The 18,787-nt window shown below is 42.2% G+C and overlaps 1 protein-coding gene and 1 long non-coding RNA gene across 3 annotated transcripts; one reads left to right on the forward strand and one right to left on the reverse strand.

The window, feature by feature from the left end:
* Positions 1-370: 370 nt before the first annotated feature.
* Positions 371-4,761, reverse strand: LOC103697992 (LRR receptor-like serine/threonine-protein kinase FLS2). Its single transcript, XM_008779939.4, has 2 exons — positions 1,308-4,761; positions 371-1,061 (listed from the first exon to the last, which is right to left on the reverse strand). Exons 1-2 carry the CDS (start codon positions 4,450-4,452, stop codon positions 727-729), a joined length of 3,480 nt encoding a protein of 1,159 aa, XP_008778161.2. The 5' UTR covers positions 4,453-4,761; the 3' UTR covers positions 371-726.
* A 12,762-nt stretch (positions 4,762-17,523) lies between these two features.
* On the forward strand, positions 17,524-18,485 carry LOC120105633. 2 transcript variants are annotated; one of them, XR_005507975.1, is made up of 2 exons: positions 17,524-17,837; positions 18,095-18,485. It is a non-coding gene; the product is annotated as an uncharacterized LOC120105633 (long non-coding RNA). The 2 variants fall into 2 exon arrangements; XR_005507974.1 differs by having other exon boundaries at positions 18,098-18,485.
* The last annotated feature ends 302 nt before the right edge of the window (positions 18,486-18,787 follow it).

An 18,787-nucleotide genomic window follows, 5' to 3' on the forward strand; every position in this document is an offset into this window, starting at 1 on the left:
CTTAAGCCATTTCACCATTCTTAACAGCAGGAAGAACAGTTTCTAGACTTGACACCCACAAATCTAAACAAACATTATACATACCAGATCTCCAGGTTTACCCAATTATTTTTCTCATGAACCTTTAAAATTTAGAACTCACATGGACAGAGCATACATTTTAAAATTTCTTTCATGTCAAGAGTCTTCCAGGGTTTTCCAGCACTAGTAATAAAACAATGTATTGAATGATTATGTGAGATGGCTAGTAAACAGAATGTAATTAACAAGAGACTTTCCTGAATAACGAAATCTTTCTATGTCTTTGATTATATCCCTTCTTTTCTAGCAACAAGTATGCAATTAACTCCAGCAAGTATGAGACTGCAGCAACTGCAAGCTTAATAATTTTCCAGGACCCCAAATAATACATAAGAAGCTCAAACCTGACCTCAACTTAGCAAAAGAAAAAAAAGAGCATAAGCCATCATAGTGCACATTGAAAAAAAAAACAACACAGATAAACAAAACAAGGATATAGCTATTCATTTCCTTTAGAACAGCTTGGACTTTGCCACATTTATCCAAAAAGAAAAAAGCTAATATACCAGGCCACATAATAAAAGAAATATATATACATGATAAGGAAAAAGATTCCAACTCAGAACTGTGCTGATATGATTTGCTTGCAGAAGACTGATTGGTGGCCACCATGATCATTGAACATATGGAGATGCAAGACTCTAGCTAATTTTTCGACAACTTCAACAGTGAAGACAGCACCTCATTCATGTCTGGCCGGTCTTCTGCTGCGAAGCGGGTGCATGATAAGGCCAGTTCGAGGACAATGGCAACCTTTTCTTCCTCAATTTCTGTCACAAGCTCCATCTCATGGTCTACTATCTCTAGAACACTGTCAAGTCCACTTGAAAGTGCATTTTCCACAAACTGCTGCAGTGTTAGGGAGACATCCTTCTCTTTGATCATCCCGGTTGGCCTTCTCTTGGTGAAAAACTCCATCATAACTATTCCAAAGCTAAACACGTCCACCTTCGTCGTCATTCTCTTCATGTATGCAAACTCTTCAAAAAAATATGAACACATTGTTCAGTAGAAGAAGCAAATAATGATGTATGCTCTTAATTTTGATTGTAAATGTCCAGTGATGTTGGCAACATGAGAACATAATTTTATTGACATTTTTCTAAGTAAGAATATACAACTGCTAGTTGTGATCTAAAAAATTGCTGTACTCAAAATATGTACTAAAGCAGTCAAAAGTTAACTTTGTAATTAAGAAGAGTAAAAATGGGTCAGAGATGCATCACCTGGTGCCATGTAGCCAATGGTGCCTTGGAACACTGAAGATGTGGATTGCTTGCTTTCATCCAGCAAATGAACACCCAACATGCGGGCTGTACCAAAATCACTCACATGAGCCTCCCAATCTTGATCCAAAAGAATATTCGATGGTTTGAGATCGCAGTGAACAATGGGGAAGTCATAGCCTGAGTGCAAGTAAAGAAGACCATTAGCAACAGAAATACAAACTCGCAGCCTCTCATACAGCGTCCACCTTGATCGATCATGCGCTGAATTGTGTATGATGCTCTCCAAGTTCCCATTCTCCATGAACTCCAGGACTAGTGCTTTTACCTTCCCTGTTTCCCAAGCATAACCCACAACTTTAACCAAATTCTTGTGCCTCAGATGGCTCAAGGTCACTAGCTCCCTGAAGAAACATTTTTCAGACTCAGCAGGAAACTGCTCCAAATTCAGTTTTTTCACTGCTACAACCTGCCCATCAGTTTCCAGCCTGCCTTTATAGACAGTGCTCAAATTGCTACCGCCAATCACATTGTCTTCTCTGAAGAAATCAGTAACGATCTCTAATTCACTTTTGGTGAATCTTTTCAGGCTCGGGATGACCAATGGTTCACACGTATATCCGATGTCTTCTGGGTTTTGCTTTCTATTGCGTCGTTGGCGTCTGATCAGAAACGCAAACACCAACAGCAATAACAGAAAAAGAGATGACAGTATGACAGTAAGTACAAGTGCCTTACGAGAAAATCCATGGTTTTTCTTACTGCATGGAGAAAAGAATTTTGAGCCACAAAGAGCAGGGTTTCCTTCCAAACTAGATAGCTTCAGATTCCTAAATACGCCATTTTCTGGAACAGGACCTTCGAACTGATCGAAGGAAAGATTAAGCTGTCTCAAATTTGCAAGGTGAGCTAAGCTCTCTGGAATCCTTCCACTGAACTCGTTGTGAGAAACATCAAGAGAAGCAAGGTGGTTCAGATGTCCTATGTTGCTAGGGAGATCTCCTTCCAACTCATTGTTTGAGAGATTTAAGCTTGTAAGCAAGTCAAATTCAGGGAAAATGGTGGCAGGCAGTTGACCTGACAGCATATTAACAGATAGATCGAGCAAGTATAGGTTCTTGCATCCTTTGAGCGCCAACGGAATGCTACCAGATAAGTGGTTGTTTGATATGTCGATAGCTTGGACCATGTTCAGACCCCCAAGCTCATCTGGTATAGAACCCACCAACATATTGTTCGACAGATTGAGATAAATCTGCATGCCTGTCATGCTTGCTATCGCATCCCCTGGAATAGATCCACTTAGGTGATTGTGGGAGAGATCCAATGTCAGCAGCCGCTTAAGACTCTTCATGGCTCTTGGAATGGAACTATTGAGCTTGTTGCCATGTAGATCTAAGTATGAGAGCAATTGAAGATTTGAGATAGCATCTGAAATTGGACCGACAAATCTATTGAGCTGCAACTCTAGATATGTGAGTTGTTTCAGATTGAAAACCTGCTGAGGAATTACACCTTCAAAAGAATTCTCTCCAAGAGAAAGTCCTTGCAAAAGTGATAGCTTTGATAGCTCCAAAGGGATTGGACCAACAAAATTATTCCTGCTAAGCTCTAACATATATAACATGCTAAGATTGCCAATCTCTGATGGAATTGTTCCAGACAGAGAGTTGCCCTGCAACTGTAACCTCGTCAAGCTGGTGAGTCGGCCGATACCCGAACTCAGCGATCCAGTGAAATTGTTGTGTGCCAAACTGAGAGTAGTGAGACTACTGCAGTTGAAAAGGTCTTCAGGAATAGTTCCAGAGAGTAAGTTGTCTCCAACTGAAAAGAATGTGAGGTTCTGCAACTTTCCCAAGCCCAGAGGTATCCCCCCTGTGAGTCTGTTGGCAGAAATACTAACATTTACCAGATGGGAACAGTTAATGATGCTTGAGGGAATCGGACCACTCAAATAATTGCCAAGAATGATCAACTTCTCCAACTTATAAAGCGATCCAAAGTTCGAAGGAATTGGCCCAGAAAGTGAATTCAAACTCAAAGCCAGATAAGAGAGGTTTGTCAAGTTCATCAGGGATGAAGGAATTTTCCCTGTCAACCTATTCGCATGAAGAGTCAGTGACTGAAGTGAGCTCAAAGCCCCAAGTTCAGAAGGGATCGAACCATTTAAATCATTCTCAGAAAGACCCAAAGAAATTAACGACTTGCAACGAGATAGCGAGGGAGGAATGGTCGAAGATAGCTTATTATCATATAGTCGTAATGCCTGTAACTTAACAAGCTCTCCAAGCTCAGGAGGAATGCTACCAGTAAATCTATTGCTGTAGATATTTAACAGGGTGAGGTTTGTGCAACGGCCTAATTCTGGTGGGATGTGCCCAAGAAACTGATTGTGGAAAAGCTGAAGTATCATCAAGTGAGAAAAGTTTCCAATCTCAGGAGGTATAGTGCCTGACAACTGATTGACACTCAAGTCTAGAGTTTTCATACCTGTTAACTGACCAAATGAAGGAGGCAAAGGACCAACCAAATTATTGATGTAAGCTTGGAATACCTCGAGATGAACTAGATCGCCGATGCACGAAGGAATTGCACCGGTCAAATTATTCGTATCGAGGGCCAAAGCAGACAGTTCTGTGCAGTTGCAGATGCTTTCAGGGATGCTTCCATTGAAGAAGTTGGAGCCCAAGTCCAGCAGCTGAAGATTTTTCAAGCTGCCAAGTTCTGGAGGAATCGAACCAGAGAGATGGTTGTCGTAGAGTGTCAGCCCACCGAGCTGCGACAGCAATCCTAGCTGAGGGGGTACTGGACCATAGAAAGAATTTGAGGAGAAGTCCAGGAGCTGAAGGTTGGAGATGTTTCCAAGGTATGGTGATATGGTGCCTTTAAGTTGCTTCTCAGTGAGAGTGATGGAGATGACGGCATCCGTCGAGGGGTCACAGGCGATCCCAGACCAATTGCAGCGATTTGTGGCGGTACTCCAATCCGCCAGTACCCCAAGTGGGTCATCGGAGATGGAAGCCTTGAAGGCCATCAAGGCCTCAGCTTCGGGATCGGAGGTTGATGCCTTGGAATCAACCGGTGTGAAAGAAAGGATACAGAGAAGAACTAGCAAGAAAGCAATAACATTCTGACCGACCGCCATTTTTCCGAAACACAGATGAAGATCGCTTGACGTGATTTGTGTATGGGGAGGATGAAACCTTAAAAAGCTTTCAGCTTTGATTTTTTTTTTTTTTTTTTGAAACAAAGATAAAGAGGTCGATATGGCTGGTGTGAAGGGAAGATGAAACCTTATAAAGCTTTCAGCTTTGAAGCATTTTTCTGAAACTAAGATATAGAGGTCAATGAGATCAGTGTGAGGGAAGGGTGAAACCTTAAAAAGCTTTCAGCTTGGAATCCGATGAGACTGGTGTGAGGGGAGGCTGAAACCTTATAAAGCTTCCAGCTTTGAAGCATTTGACGTCATTCAGTCAAAACAATCTTTCCAAATGCATCATAACAGAGGCATTAAAGCGTTGACTGGAACAAATATCTACAAATCAAAGAAGAAAGGGATAGCTCATGGCAGCCGAGATTCCCTCGCCCACCGGAAAACCAAGAAGGTACTCTGCCGACATCAAATTAAAAATAAAACCAGTCCCACATTAAAAAAAATGCAGCAGCTTTTACAGCGAAAGACCTCCAAAGGTCCAAACTTTCCAAACTAAATAGCATGTTTCTGCGGATGCCATTGAAAAATTTTTATAAGAAATAAGATTTGAATTACTTGTTCTATTTACGACACTAGTATATTTTATATATAAATTGAGCCTCTAGATATAGTATAATATAACAATAAAATTTTATTATTATAGAAAAGATACTTGGGGCCAAATATAATATGGTACAATGGCAAATTTTTATGATTTAATATAAATATTAAATTTGAATATAACAATCAGATTCCATAATTTTGGAGGTTGATCTAAGATTGTACATACAATATGTGGCAGCTGTAATATCTAATATTGTACATACTATAATAGGTAAGATTGTACATGATTCAAAATCATTCTAGTTTACATTAAAGAACAAAATTTTTGCCAATCTTATCGAAAAGGAAGATCAAATCGGCTTAGAAAAGCGATATACACTGATCTATTAGTTTTTTTTTTTTTTTTGCTACAATGGACGACTCATACACTTCTAGTGTGAATACATTCAAAAAATTTAAAAGATAACAAGTCACAGAGTGCTATAGGCAACTCCCCCTCACTAACCCATAAGGGCCTCCAAAGTGGTCAGCCACATACGAGACCACCCAATTCGCAGCTCTATTAGCCTCTCTATATATATGCTTGGTATGGAAAGTGATGTCTCCACCAATCATGGCCCAAATATCCAGGAGCAAGGGGTGGCACCCAACCATGCCGCTAGTGCTCCTTAGATTCAGCCAATCACCGCCATCGAGTCACCATCGAGCAGGACTACGCTGGCCCATAGAACATGCCAAGCTTGACACAGACCGGCCTAAGGTGCCCTCAGCTCCACCTCTGGAACAGAAATGTCAAAGATTTGGCACCACCAACAACAACCATCCTGAAGTCCGAGCCTTTGATAACGAAGCATGCACCATCCCTCCTACCATCATCTAGCACGCATCCGTTAAAATTGACCTTGAGGAAGCACATGGGTGAGGGCTCCCAGGTGAAGAATACTGTTGTGGCGTTATAAGAGCAGATGTAGAGCTCCAGATGCTCCGAGTTATCAAAGGTCCGTTCAATGGACCTGCATGGGTGATCTCCACGGCCTATGCTCGGGCCCACTCCATGATGAACATACACCTGCTCTGTCCAAAAATCCAAGTATTCCTAGCCAGCCAGATATTGTAAGTCGTATAAGTTTCCACAATGGTCACATGTCGGATCTGAAAGGTAGTGGCACATAGTATGAGCGCCTGAGTGAAGGAGCCCGAATGGCACCGAACATCCGGCGGGATATCAACGAGCCTCTAAATCCTCGTAGCTTACTCACACTAAAACAGAGCGTGGTCCACAGTCTCATCCACCTGGCAACCAGAGCACTGAGGTTAGATGCCCAGTCTCCGTCCGCTTAGAGCACCAATCTTGTTGAGCAACCGATCCCAGGCCACCTTCCAGAAAAACAACCCGTTGGTCTTCTAATCCACAAAGTATGACTTCTTGTTTGTTTTTAGAGATCAAAATCTAGTTCAGACGATGGAGACAAAGGCGGCTAGCGTCTATCACCAACTAGTGCGCATGGGAGGGACCGCCCACCGCATCCCGCCGGGAATTGCTCCAAGAAACGGCCGAATGGTGACAGCTTGGTCTTCCAGATCCCCACGCCCCCATATGGGAATGGGAATGCAGTGGATGAGGAGGGATTATGGAAGGAAGTAATGGGCTCAACCAAAAGGACCAAAAGGACAAGAACAGCCGAGAGATGGATAAATGGTGGAGTTATCACTTCTTGGAACGTAATCACCATTCCACAGCTCATCGTTTGGTGGAGCAGGCAGGTATGTCGGCACTTTGGAGCATTTTTACTTATTTAGATCTCATACTATTGACTCCTACTGGAGGTTGCACTGAAAAATGTATCCAAAACAATGTCATAATTCTTAACCTTTGAATTGCCTTATCATGTAGTTGCGTCTGGAAAGACCAATAAATGAGCTTTCAAGAATTCATTATTGCAAGGATGTCATAGCAAGTGGGAATTAGTGTTGATTGAGGAGAATGGCTGGATCAGTAGGTTTGCCAAATGGCAAGGTTTGGCTTGACTCAATAATGGAGTCATTCACCAAGGAGGTAACCGATCTAGATTGAGTAGAATTTAGATTTGGGTTGTAGCTTGGTCAACTTATATAGAAAGTTTTGCTGAGCAAGCATGTTTTTGAATTTTGAAAACTGATCTAATTGGCTTGATTGTTATTATGTTGACCCAACTTGATTCTAACCCAGTTTCGATGCATCATGAAATACCAAATGGCATTTACAATTATTTGACTGTATCAAATGACTTAATTACGACAACCTCTATATTTTTATAAATGTGAAGATATGTTTTTTTTTTTGTGTGTAGAAGTTTGATATGTATATTTTATAGCTTAAAAACTCATCAAGTCGACTCGTAACTCCACCGAGTTAACTCAACTCGACAAGTCTTTGAGATATTTTTTAAGGCTAGGCTAGTTTGCTCTCGAGCAATGCCACGATTCCAAATTTTATTGTGATTGTCATAAAAGTAAAACACCATGTCCTCAACTATTCCTTCTCATACTAGCAACTAAGAGGAATCATGACACTCGGACTAACCATAAAATACCATGAGAAATCATTTTCAAAACTTATTTTATTTCTCTAAAAATCCGTAAAATAGTGCATGAAGATTGACAATGAAGATAGTATTTTGACAAAACTTTGTGCTACTCTCTATTTTCATGTTTACTATTTCTTGAAAGCAATATGTATCCGCATTTAAAAGCTATAAAGATTTGAATGACAATTTCGGAAAACTAAAAGCTTTTGTTCCTCATGCTGCTTTGTCGGATTCATTTTTCTTCTTGAATTTTAAGAATAAAAACAAAAAATAAAAGCAATGCCGAGAGAACCCTAAAATTTCTAATCTAAGCTTATTCCCAACTTTTTGGTTAAGTGCAAGATTTCTCATGTACCTTCTATTACAAGTCTCATGGCAGCTTTAACTGGATTCCACATGCTCAGAGTTAGTCGTGCCGATCACGCAAATGTTAATGTGACAATTAACTACCTTGTAGTTATTTTTGCAAGCCTAATCTAGGCTGGTTCAAAGTGTGCCTTCTATTTTGTTTGGCTTAGTTGGAGATATATCACCCATTTTCAAAATGTGCAGTGACACCACCCTGCCCACTTTTGAAAACAAGGTCGTTCGGCGTTCATGACATGCAGGGAGGTGGCAATTTGTTGAACGTGACGTTGCCAAGCTTTAACTCCCTAGTTTTCAGACAATATGTCTTCTCGAAGAACAAGAAAGCAAAAAGAAGCATCAAGGGATGGATAACAATACCAACCAAAAATTTCTAAGATCTATTTGGATGGTTGGACTGAAAATTTCATTAGATTCATGAGTTAGACCGATACAATCAGCAAAATTAGAGAATTACAGGCCATACTAGATCTATATTCATAAATGCTCAAAAATATCACGCCCCAAATCCGGATCATGACACGGCCGTGCTATTGCTATCTTATGCACACAATAACACGAAGCCACATAAAATAAAAATAAATAGTTTCATTTACTAATGTCATAACATTAGTGAAGAAGTTGGAACAGTACAGAGCTTCTAAAATCTGATTATTACATAACATTTTCAATTACCCCAACCCTGAATAACATCAAGCTCCCTGCTCCTAGTGGTCTTAATCATCTGTAGGAAAAAAGTAGATAAAAAGGTATGAGCTACACAGCTCAGTAAGTAACCAGGTACTATCTTATTGGATCAAGTACAATTATGCCAATGCAGTGATTAAAATAAAACATTTTATAGATGATATACACAAATCAGGTCATAAAGCAATGCATGTTCTATCCATAAAAGTTCATAATCATGATAATGCAAGTCATATAAAAATATTGCCATTTATCCATACTTTATAAAACATACTCTCAGACGGATGTGCTGCTATGGTCACTATAATCCCGTGACAGGGCCTGTTAATCTTAGTCGACAAATTCTGTTATTCGTTACCAACTTTAACCCGTTGGCAGAGGGCCTGTTATTCTTTGGATGCTAGCTCCAGGGTGTCGACTGGCCTCTATTTCTAGAGGTGGTCATAGCTATCTGAGAGTTCATAAATCATATTCTTTTTCTTTCATAAATCATAATTATCATAAATAGGTTTGAAAATGATAAATGGCATTATATAATTTAAAATGCATAAACATGCCTCAAATATCATTTTTCATACAGTTTAACATAATCATAATTTCATAACTCATACATCATCAAATATTCATGAAGGATGCTCTTTAATCAAATTCATGTATCACATGCAATCATATACTTGATCCTAATTTTGAGGAAAATATATCATAAGCAATACATTTTCATAATGATGAATAAATAGTAATTTAAAAACTTTAAGATCAGTGCCAAGGTTACTTACTGCAATATGCTTTCCAATTTCTTACGTCCTGGTGACAAATCCTTGATCACCTAAATAAATCACATAGGGGTCACATTATTCTTTATTTATTTCATAATTTTCTAATTTATCATAACATGAATTTACTTGCTTAGATCTCAAGTCCAATTTATTTAATTTAGAGCCCTTGACCTTGATTTAGAACCAGATTGGGTTCACGTAGGTCAATTGGGTCTTTAATTAAAGAATTGGGCTCGGTTCCTGATTGGGTCTAGCCCTATCGGGTCAATTTGGTCTTCTGATTATGTTATTAGGCTCAATTTCAAGTCCAATTAAGTTTAATTTTGGTCCAGGGTCAATGTGGCTCATCTAGGCTTGAGTCAGGGTCAGCCCAAAGTCAATTCGGTCTCAATTTAGTTAAACTGGTTTTGAATTGGGCTTGATTCATATTCAATTTGGGTATGCTGAGACTAACTCAGCTTAATTAGGTTCAGATCCAACTCAATTGGGTTTAATTTGGTTCGGATTTAACCCAATTTATAGTTTGGGTTCGTCCGGACTTAGCCTAATCTGACTGGGCTCGGTTTTAATCAAATTTGGCTAAACCCATTTTTTTTTTTATTTGGGCCTAACAGGTTCGGATCCGTACCCGGATCAGACCCGTTAGGTCGGACCCGTTAAGGGTCTCTCACTTCTTCTTTTTTTTCTTTCTTTTCTTTTCTTTTCTTTTTCTTTTCTTTTTCTTCTTTTTTTCTTTTTCTTTTCTTCCTTCTTCCTTCTTCCTTCCCGAACCTTCTTCTCCCATTTTTTTTTTCTTTCTTTTTCTTCTCCTCCTCTTCTCTTCTCCCGATTTCTCCTTCCCCCTTTCTTCCCATTTCTTCTCCCGTGGAGGGAGGAGGGCGAGCTCGGAAGGCTTGGGAGGAACGGCCTGCGGCCGATGGCGCCCGGCAGCCGGCCTGCGGCGCCCACGGCCACACCCGCGGCCGTGCCCGTGGTCGCGCTCGGGGGTGCATCGGCGGCCTGCGGCCGCGTCTGCATCCTGCTGCCGGCGACCCGCGTCCCACGGCCGACGACCCGCGGCCCACGGCCGAGGCCGGCGCCTGCGGTTGCGGATCAACCACCGGTAAGTTTTTTTTTTTTCCTTCTTCTTCTCCCGCGGACGGGAGATCTGGCTCGGGGAGGGCCCGGGCCGCAGCCGGCGGCGCTCCCCGGCACCGGCCGCCCTTGCGGCTGCCGCGGCTTACGGCCGACGCAGCTTGCGGCCATCGCAGCCGGCGCCCGCCGCCATCTTCCTTCCCCCTTCTTTTTTTTTTATTTGATTTAATTTCTAAACTAGATATACAAAGAATAACTATGAGTAAGGGCGTTACCTGCTTGAAGAAGAACGTCCGCCTCCTACTCCGGCGGCGTGGGTCTAACACCGGGTCCTGCCAATCGGAGAGGATTGTGAGAGAGGGAGACAAACAGTGGAGGAGGATGAACGGGTGGTGAAATGATAGCCGATCGGGGCTTCTTGTAGCCTCGATCACTGGGAAGGCGGACGGTTGTAACCGCCCACCATCAGGCGTTACGAACGCCTGCACGATGGTGTAATGCCCTCCCCCCCTCCGTTTCTCTTGGAAGTGGGGCGGTTATCACATTCTCCCCTCCTTACTAAAATTTCGTCCTCGAAATTTACATACCTGTATTCTCAAAGAGTTGCGGATGTCTTGCTCGCATATCCTCCTCAAGTTCCCATGTGGCCTCTCTCTCCGAATGGTTGCTCCACTGAACTTTCACATAGGGGATGATACGTCGCCTCAGGACCTGCTCCTTATGATCAATGATGCGTATAGGATACTCTTTATAAATTAGGTCTCTATCAATCTGTAGGGGCTCGTGCTGTACTATATAGCTGGGATCAGGAATGTATCTCCGTAGAAGAGAAACGTGAAAGACATTATGCACACTGGATAAATCTGGTGGCAAAGCTAGTTTGTAAGCAACCTCCCCTACTCTGGAAAGAATCTCAAAGGGTCCAATGTAGCAAGGATTCAATTTACTATGTCTTCCAAATCTTGTAACACCTTTCGAGGGTGAAACTTTTAAGAATACAAAGTCCCCCTCCTGAAATTTCACTTCTCTTCTTTTCTTATCTGCCCAGCTTTTCTGTCTATCTTGAGCTGCCTTGAGCCTTTTCCTGATCAGTAGAATCTTCTCCCTAGCACTCTGAACTAATTCAGGGCCCAACAACTTCTTCTCTCCAACATCATCCCAATGTAGAGGAGACCGACATTTTCTTCCATACAAGGCTTCATAAGGTGCCATCTGGATGCTAGAATGATAATTATTATTGTAAGCAAACTCCACTAGTGATATATGATCATCCCAGCAACCTCCCAGATCAACAGTACTAGTCCGCAGCATATTCTCCAGGGTCTGGATCGTCCTCTCTGACTGACCATCAGTCTGAGGGTGATAAGCAGTGCTGAGTCTCAGATCAGTGCCCATAGCAGTCTGGAAGCTTCTCCAAAATCCAGATACAAAACGGGGGTCCCGATCAGATACAATGCTTACTGGTACCCCATGTAAGCGCACAATATCATCAATATACCTCTGAGCCAACCTGTCAAGTGAAGTGCCAACCCTAAAGGGTAAAAAGTGAGCTGACATCGTGAGGCGATCAACAATCACCCACACTGCATCATTCCTTCTTACTGTCCTCGGAAGCCCAGTAACAAAATCCATAGTAATGTGCTCCCATTTCCACTCTGGAATCTCTAGTGGTTCTAGCAAACCAGCCGGCCTCTGATGCTCAGCTTTTACTTGCTGACATACCAAACACCGAGCTACAAATCCTGCTATCTCTCTCTTCATGCCGTTCCACCAGAAATGTTCCCGTAAATTTCTATACATTTTAGTGCTGCCGGGATGAATAGAGAAACGAGACTGATGAGCTTCCTCCAGAATCTCTCTTTTTAGATCAGCATCCCTGGGCACACATAATCTACTGCCAAAACGCAGAGTACCATCCGGGTGTATTCGGAGTTCGGGTCGTAACCCTCTCTCCACATCATTTCTAAGCTGACATAAACGTGCATCTGTCTGTTGAGCAGCTTTTATTCTTTCTATTAAGGTAGGTTGCACCAACAAACTAGCCAACATACTTCCAGCACCCTTGGTAATCACCTCAATCTGCATCATATCAAAATCTTTCAAAATCTGCTTCTGAGTGGTAAGCAAAGATATGGAGCCCACTGCTGACTTCCTACTAAGAGCATCTGCCACAACATTAGCCTTTTCTGGATGATATTTGATGCTTAGATCATAATCTTTTAGTAGCTCAAGCCATCTTCTTTGCCTCATGTTTAATTCCTTCTGAGTAAATATATACTTTAGGCTTTTGTGATCAGTAAAAACCTCACAAGGCTCACCATATAGATAATGTCGCCAAATCTTCAGAGCAAAAACCACTGCTGCCAACTCCAAATCATGTGTCGGATAGTTCTGCTCATATGGCTTCAGCTGTCTAGAGGCATATACTTTATCATTCTGCATTAGTACACAGCCTAATCCTTTCTTAGAGGCATCACTATAGATGATGAAACCTCCAGTACTGGTTGGCAAAGTAAGAATAGGAGCAAATACCAGCCTTTGCTTTAGCTCTTGAAAACTTTGCTCACAATCTTCACTCCATACAAACTTTGCTCGTTTCTGGGTCAAACGAGTCAAAGGAGTAGCGATCCGAGAGAATCCTTTCACAAATCTTCTATAATAACCAGCCAAACCCAAAAAGCTTCTGATTTCAGTGACATTAGTAGGACGAGGCCAATCCACCACTCTTCTATTTTCTTTGGGTCCACTAATACCCCTTCTTTAGAGATTACATGACCAAGAAATGCAATACTATCCAGCCAGAAATCACATTTGCTCAGTTTGGCATATAATCTATTCTCCTGAAGAATCTGTAATACCACTCTCAAGTGATCTTCATGTTCTTCTTTGCTCTTAGAATAGATCAGGATATCATCAATGAAAACAATAACAAACTGATCCAAATACTGCTTAAAGATCCTGTTCATCAGATCCATAAAAGCAGCTGGCGCATTGGTTAGTCCAAATAGCATAACTAAAAATTCATAGTGCCCATACCTGGTTCGAAATGCAGTCTTCGGCACATCATCTGCTAGGATTTTCAATTGATGATACCCAGATCGCAGGTCTATCTTGGAGAAGACTTGGGCACCTTGTAGCTGATCAAATAAATCATCAATCCGGGGCAGAGGGTATTTGTTCTTCATTGTCACCTTGTTCAACTCCCGGTAATCAATACACAGCCGCATACTTCCATCCTTCTTCTTGACAAATAGTACAGGAGCTCCCCATGGTGAAACACTCGGGCGGATGAATTTCTTCTCTAGAAGTTCCTGTAGCTGAACCTTCAACTCTCTCAGCTCTGCCGGGGCCATCCGATAAGGAGCCTTCGAGATAGGCCCAACACCCGGTAAGAGATCGATCCGAAAATCAATCTCCCGATCAGGAGGTAATCCAGGTAGATCATCAGGGAATACTTCTGGATACTCTCTCACAATAGGGATATCCTCTAGCCTTGTTTCTTTTGTAGTGTCTACCACACAAGCTAGGTAGGCCTGACACCCCTTTCTGAGGGCCTTCCTTGCATTCATTGCAGAGATAATGTGCAAAGAGGGATTCTTAGTGGGTGCATCACCCTGATAGAAGATTTCCTATTCATCAGGTATCTGAAACACTACCCTCTTGCCAAAGCAATCAATGTGAGCATGATATTCAGACAGCCAATTCATACCAAGGATGACATCAAAATCATACATGTCTAACAGTACTAAGTCAGCCAAAAATTTTCTGTCCTGTATCTGAATTATGCAGTTTTTATGAATAGAATCCACCACTACTGTCTTCTTGAGAGGGGTAGCAACAAGTAAAGGCTCATCTAACTTATCAGGCATAAGATGCAAGGATGCAGAGAACTTGGAGGATATAAAGGAATGTGTAGCGCCAGAATCAAATAGTACTGAAGCATCAACAGAGTTGATGGGAATCATACCTGCCACAACTCTGTCACTGGCACTAGCATCCTGTCGTGTCAGTGCGTACACCCGTGCAGCTCCTCTCTGTATCTGATCAGTTGATCTAGAAGGTCCAGATTCAACTTTCTTTTTCTTCGAGCAATCTCTGGCTATGTGTCCTGGCTGCCCACATATAAAACAGGCTCCCATCCTCTTCAAGCAAGGACCAGAATGCATTTTGTCACAGTAATAGCAAGCCTTAAATTTCTTCTTCTTATTAGGAGGGCCTTCAAAGTTTCTTGGTCGGTTCATTAGATTCCTTGACGTCTCGGCCCTTTTCTGCTCACCTCTTTCCTTCCCTGATTTCTTCAGATCTGCTTCTACCTTCAATGCTCTCTCCAGGGCCTCTCCGTAGCTGGTAAAAATTAGAACTGACAACCGGGATTGAATTTCGTCCCTCAAGCCTTGCTCAAATCTATTAGCCTTGCTTCTCTCAATCTCTATCATCTGAGGGCAGAACCGACCCAGCTTAGTAAATTTGTTGGCATATTCTAGCACAGTCATATCATCTGTCTGCCTCAGAGATAAAAATTCATTTTCTTTAGATATTCTAACTGACTCAGGAAAATACTGGTCATAAAACATCTTCTTGAATTCCTCCCATGTCGGTAGCTCGTCCTCACCCTCGAGTGCAGCTTCAATAGCCGTCCACCAGAACTCTGCATTCCCCTTCAGCATAGGGATAGCCAATCTGACCTTTACTCTTCGGGATATTGCAAGGCTTTGAACATCTTCTCTACCTCCCGAATCCAGGTCTCAGCAACCAGAGGGTCAGCTCCACCATCAAACATAGGTGGGTTGAGCCTACGGAATCGCTCATAGTAGGACTCAATGGACTGTGCAGGTCGGACAGTGGCATGCACCTGCTGCTGCACCTGCTGCTGCATCTGTTGCTGCATTTGCTGTTGCATCTGAAGGAGCTGAGTCATCACCTGACTTGCTCCTGCAAAATCGGCCTGGGTGGCAGCTGGGTTAGGAGTTTGCTCGGCTGGCTGCCTGGCAACTCCTCTCCCTCTTGCTCCTCTCCTCCGAGCTGCAATATTTGCCAAGACTTCATTCTCTCTGTTCCTCATTTTCACCTATATAAAAAAAATATTAGCATAATTCAATTAACTAATTTTCTTTATTTTGAATATGCCGAATTTAATTTAACGGGACTTAACTACCCATTTCCCTTACTAAAACTCTTTTTCTTTTTTTCTTTTTTTTACCCTTTATTAAACCTATTCCTCTGATACCACTAAATGTCACGCCCCAAATCCGGATCATGACACGGCCGTGCTATTGCTATCTTATGCACACAATAACATGAAGCCACATAAAATAAAAATAAATAGTTTCATTTACTAATGTCATAACATTAGTGAAGAAGTTGGAACAGTATAGAGCTTCTAAAATCTGATTATTACATAACATTTTCAATTACCCCAACCCTGAATAACATCAAGCTCCCTGCTCCTAGTGGTCTTAATCATCTATAGGAAAAAAGTAGATAAAAAGATATGAGCTACACAGCTCAGTAAGTAACCAGGTACTATCTTATTGGATCAAGTACAATTATGCCAATGCAGTGATTAAAATAAAATATTTTATAGATGATATACACAAATCAGGTCATAAAGCAATGCATGTTCTATCCATAAAAGTTCATAATCATGATAATGCAAGTCATATAAAAATATTGCCATTTATCCATACTTTATAAAACATACTCTCAGACGGATGTGCTGCTATGGTCACTATAATCCCGTGACAGGGCCTGTTAATCTTAGTCGACTAATTCTGTTATTCGTTACCAACTTTAACCCATTGGCAGAGGGCCTGTTATTCTTTGGATGCTAGCTCCAGGGTGTCGACTGGCCTCTATTTCTAGAGGTGGTCATAGCTATCTGAGAGTTCATAAATCATATTCTTTTTCTTTCATAAATCATAATCATCATAAATAGGTTTGAAAATGATAAATGGCATTATATAATTTAAAATGCATAAACATGCCTCAAATATCATTTTTCATACAGTTTAACATAATCATAATTTCATAACTCATACATCATCAAATATTCATGAAGGATGCTCTTTAATCAAATTCATGTATCACATGCAATCATATACTTGATCCTAATTTTGAGGAAAATATATCATAAGCAATACATTTTCATAATGATGAATAAACAGTAATTTAAAAACTTTAAGATCAGTGCCAAGGTTACTTACTGCAATATGCTTTCCAATTTCTTACGTCCGGGTGACAAATCCTTGATCACCTAAATAAATCACATAGGGGTCACATTATTCTTTATTTATTTCATAATTTTCTAATTTATCATAACATGAATTTACTTGCTTAGATCTCAAGTCCAATTTATTTAATTTAGAGCCCTTGACCTCGATTTAGAACCAGATTGGGTTCACGTAGGTCAATTGGGTCTTTAATTAAAGAATTGGGCTCGGTTCCTGATTGGGTCTAGCCCTATCGGGTCAATTTGGTCTTCTGATTATGTTATTGGGCTCAATTTCAAGTCCAATTAAGTTTAATTTTGGTCCAGGGTCAATGTGGCTCATCTAGGCTTGAGTCAGGGTCAGCCCAAAGTCAATTCGGTCTCAATTTAGTTAAACTGGTTTTGAATTGGGCTTGATTCATATTCAATTTGGGTATGCTGAGACTAACTCAGCTTAATTAGGTTCAGATCCAACTCAATTGGGTTTAATTTGGTTCGGATTTAACCCAATTTATAGTTTGGGTTCGTCCGGACTTAGCCTAATTTGACTGGGCTCGGTTTTAATCAAATTTGGCTAAAACCATTTTTTTTTTTTTATTTGGGCCTAACAGGTTCGGATCCGTACCCGGATCAGACCCGTTAGGTCGGACCCGTTAAGGGTCTCTCACTTCTTTTTTTTTCTTTTCTTTTCTTTTCTTTTTCTTTTTTTTTCTTCTTTTCTTCTTTTTTTTCTTCTTCCTTCTTCCTTCTTCCTTCCCGAACCTTCTTCTCCCTTTTTTTTTTTTTCTTTCTTTTTCTTCTCCTCCTCTTCTCTTCTCCCGATTTCTCCTTCCCCCTTTCTTCCCATTTCTTCTCCCGTGGAGGGAGGAGGGCGAGCTCGGGAGGCTTGGGAGGAACGGCCTGCGGCCGATGGCGCCCGGCAGCCGGCCTGCGGCGCCCACGGCCACACCCGCGGCCGTGCCCGTGGTCGCGCTCGGGGGTGCATCGGCGGCCTGCGGCCGCGTCTGCATCCTGCTGCCGGCGACCCGCGTCCCATGGCCGACGACCCGCGGCCCACGGCCGAGGCCGGCGCCCGCGGTTGCGGATCAACCACCGGTAAGTTTTTTTTTTTTCCTTCTTCTTCTCCCGCGGACGGGAGATCTGGCTTGGGGAGGGCCCGAGCCGCAGCCTGCGGCGCTCCCCGGCACCGGCCGCCCTTGCGGCCGCCGCGGCTTACGGCCGACGCAGCTTGCGGCCATCGCAGCCGGCGCCCGCCGCCATCTTCCTTCCCCCTTCTTTTTTTTTTATTTGATTTAATTTCTAAACTAGATATACAAAGAATAACTATGAGTAAGGGCGTTACCTGCTTGAAGAAGAACGTCCGCCTCCTACTCCGGCAACGCGGCCCTTTACTCCGGCGGCGTGGGTCTAACACCGGGTCCTGCCAATCGGAGAGGATTGTGAGAGAGGGAGACAAACAGTGGAGGAGGAGGATGAACGGGTGGTGAAATGGTAGCCGATCGGGGCTTCTTGTAGCCTCGATCACTGGGAAGGCGGACGGTTGTAACCGCCCACCATCAGGCGTTACGAACGCCTGCACGATGGTGTAATTGCCCTCCCCCCTCCGTTTCTCTTGGAAGTGGGGCGGTTATCACAAAAAATAGCTTTGGAGTGGGTTGATCCGAAAATTCTGAATATTTCAAAAATCATCATATTAGGTGGACCATGAAATTTTAAAAAGAGACCAAGTTCTCTCCCCTTCTTCTTCCTTGCCTTCTCTTTGAGTAATCAAATTGCACCTAGATAAAAGATGGTGTGGAGCTAGCTATGGCCTAAGCTAACCAAGGCAGCATGGTGATCCGATGGCCCAAATAAACCAACCTGGGCTTACCTTTCAGAAAAGAAGAAATAGGGCTCGTAGTCCAGTCCGTGCCTCTGGAATCGAGGTTTAATCACTAGACCAGCCTGATCTGGGTTTGGGTTATCTTTCGCACGAAAGAATAATTTGTCTTCTTTTGTGATGCCAACCATTGGATCGCACCTTGCACAGCTTTCCAAAGCACTCC

This window comes from Phoenix dactylifera, unplaced genomic scaffold (assembly GCF_009389715.1).
Source record: "Phoenix dactylifera cultivar Barhee BC4 unplaced genomic scaffold, palm_55x_up_171113_PBpolish2nd_filt_p 000331F, whole genome shotgun sequence".
In the NCBI taxonomy this organism is placed as follows: Eukaryota; Viridiplantae; Streptophyta; class Magnoliopsida; order Arecales; family Arecaceae; genus Phoenix; species Phoenix dactylifera.

Coding starts and splice junctions, on each gene's coding strand:
- LOC103697992 (XM_008779939.4), bottom strand. CDS start 4,452: ATGGCGGTCGGTCAGAATGTTATTGCTTTCTTGCTAGTTCTTCTCTGT. Junction 1,062..1,307: donor CATTGGCTACATGGCACCAG/GTGATGCATCTC, acceptor ATTTTTTTGAAG/AGTTTGCATACATGAAGAGA.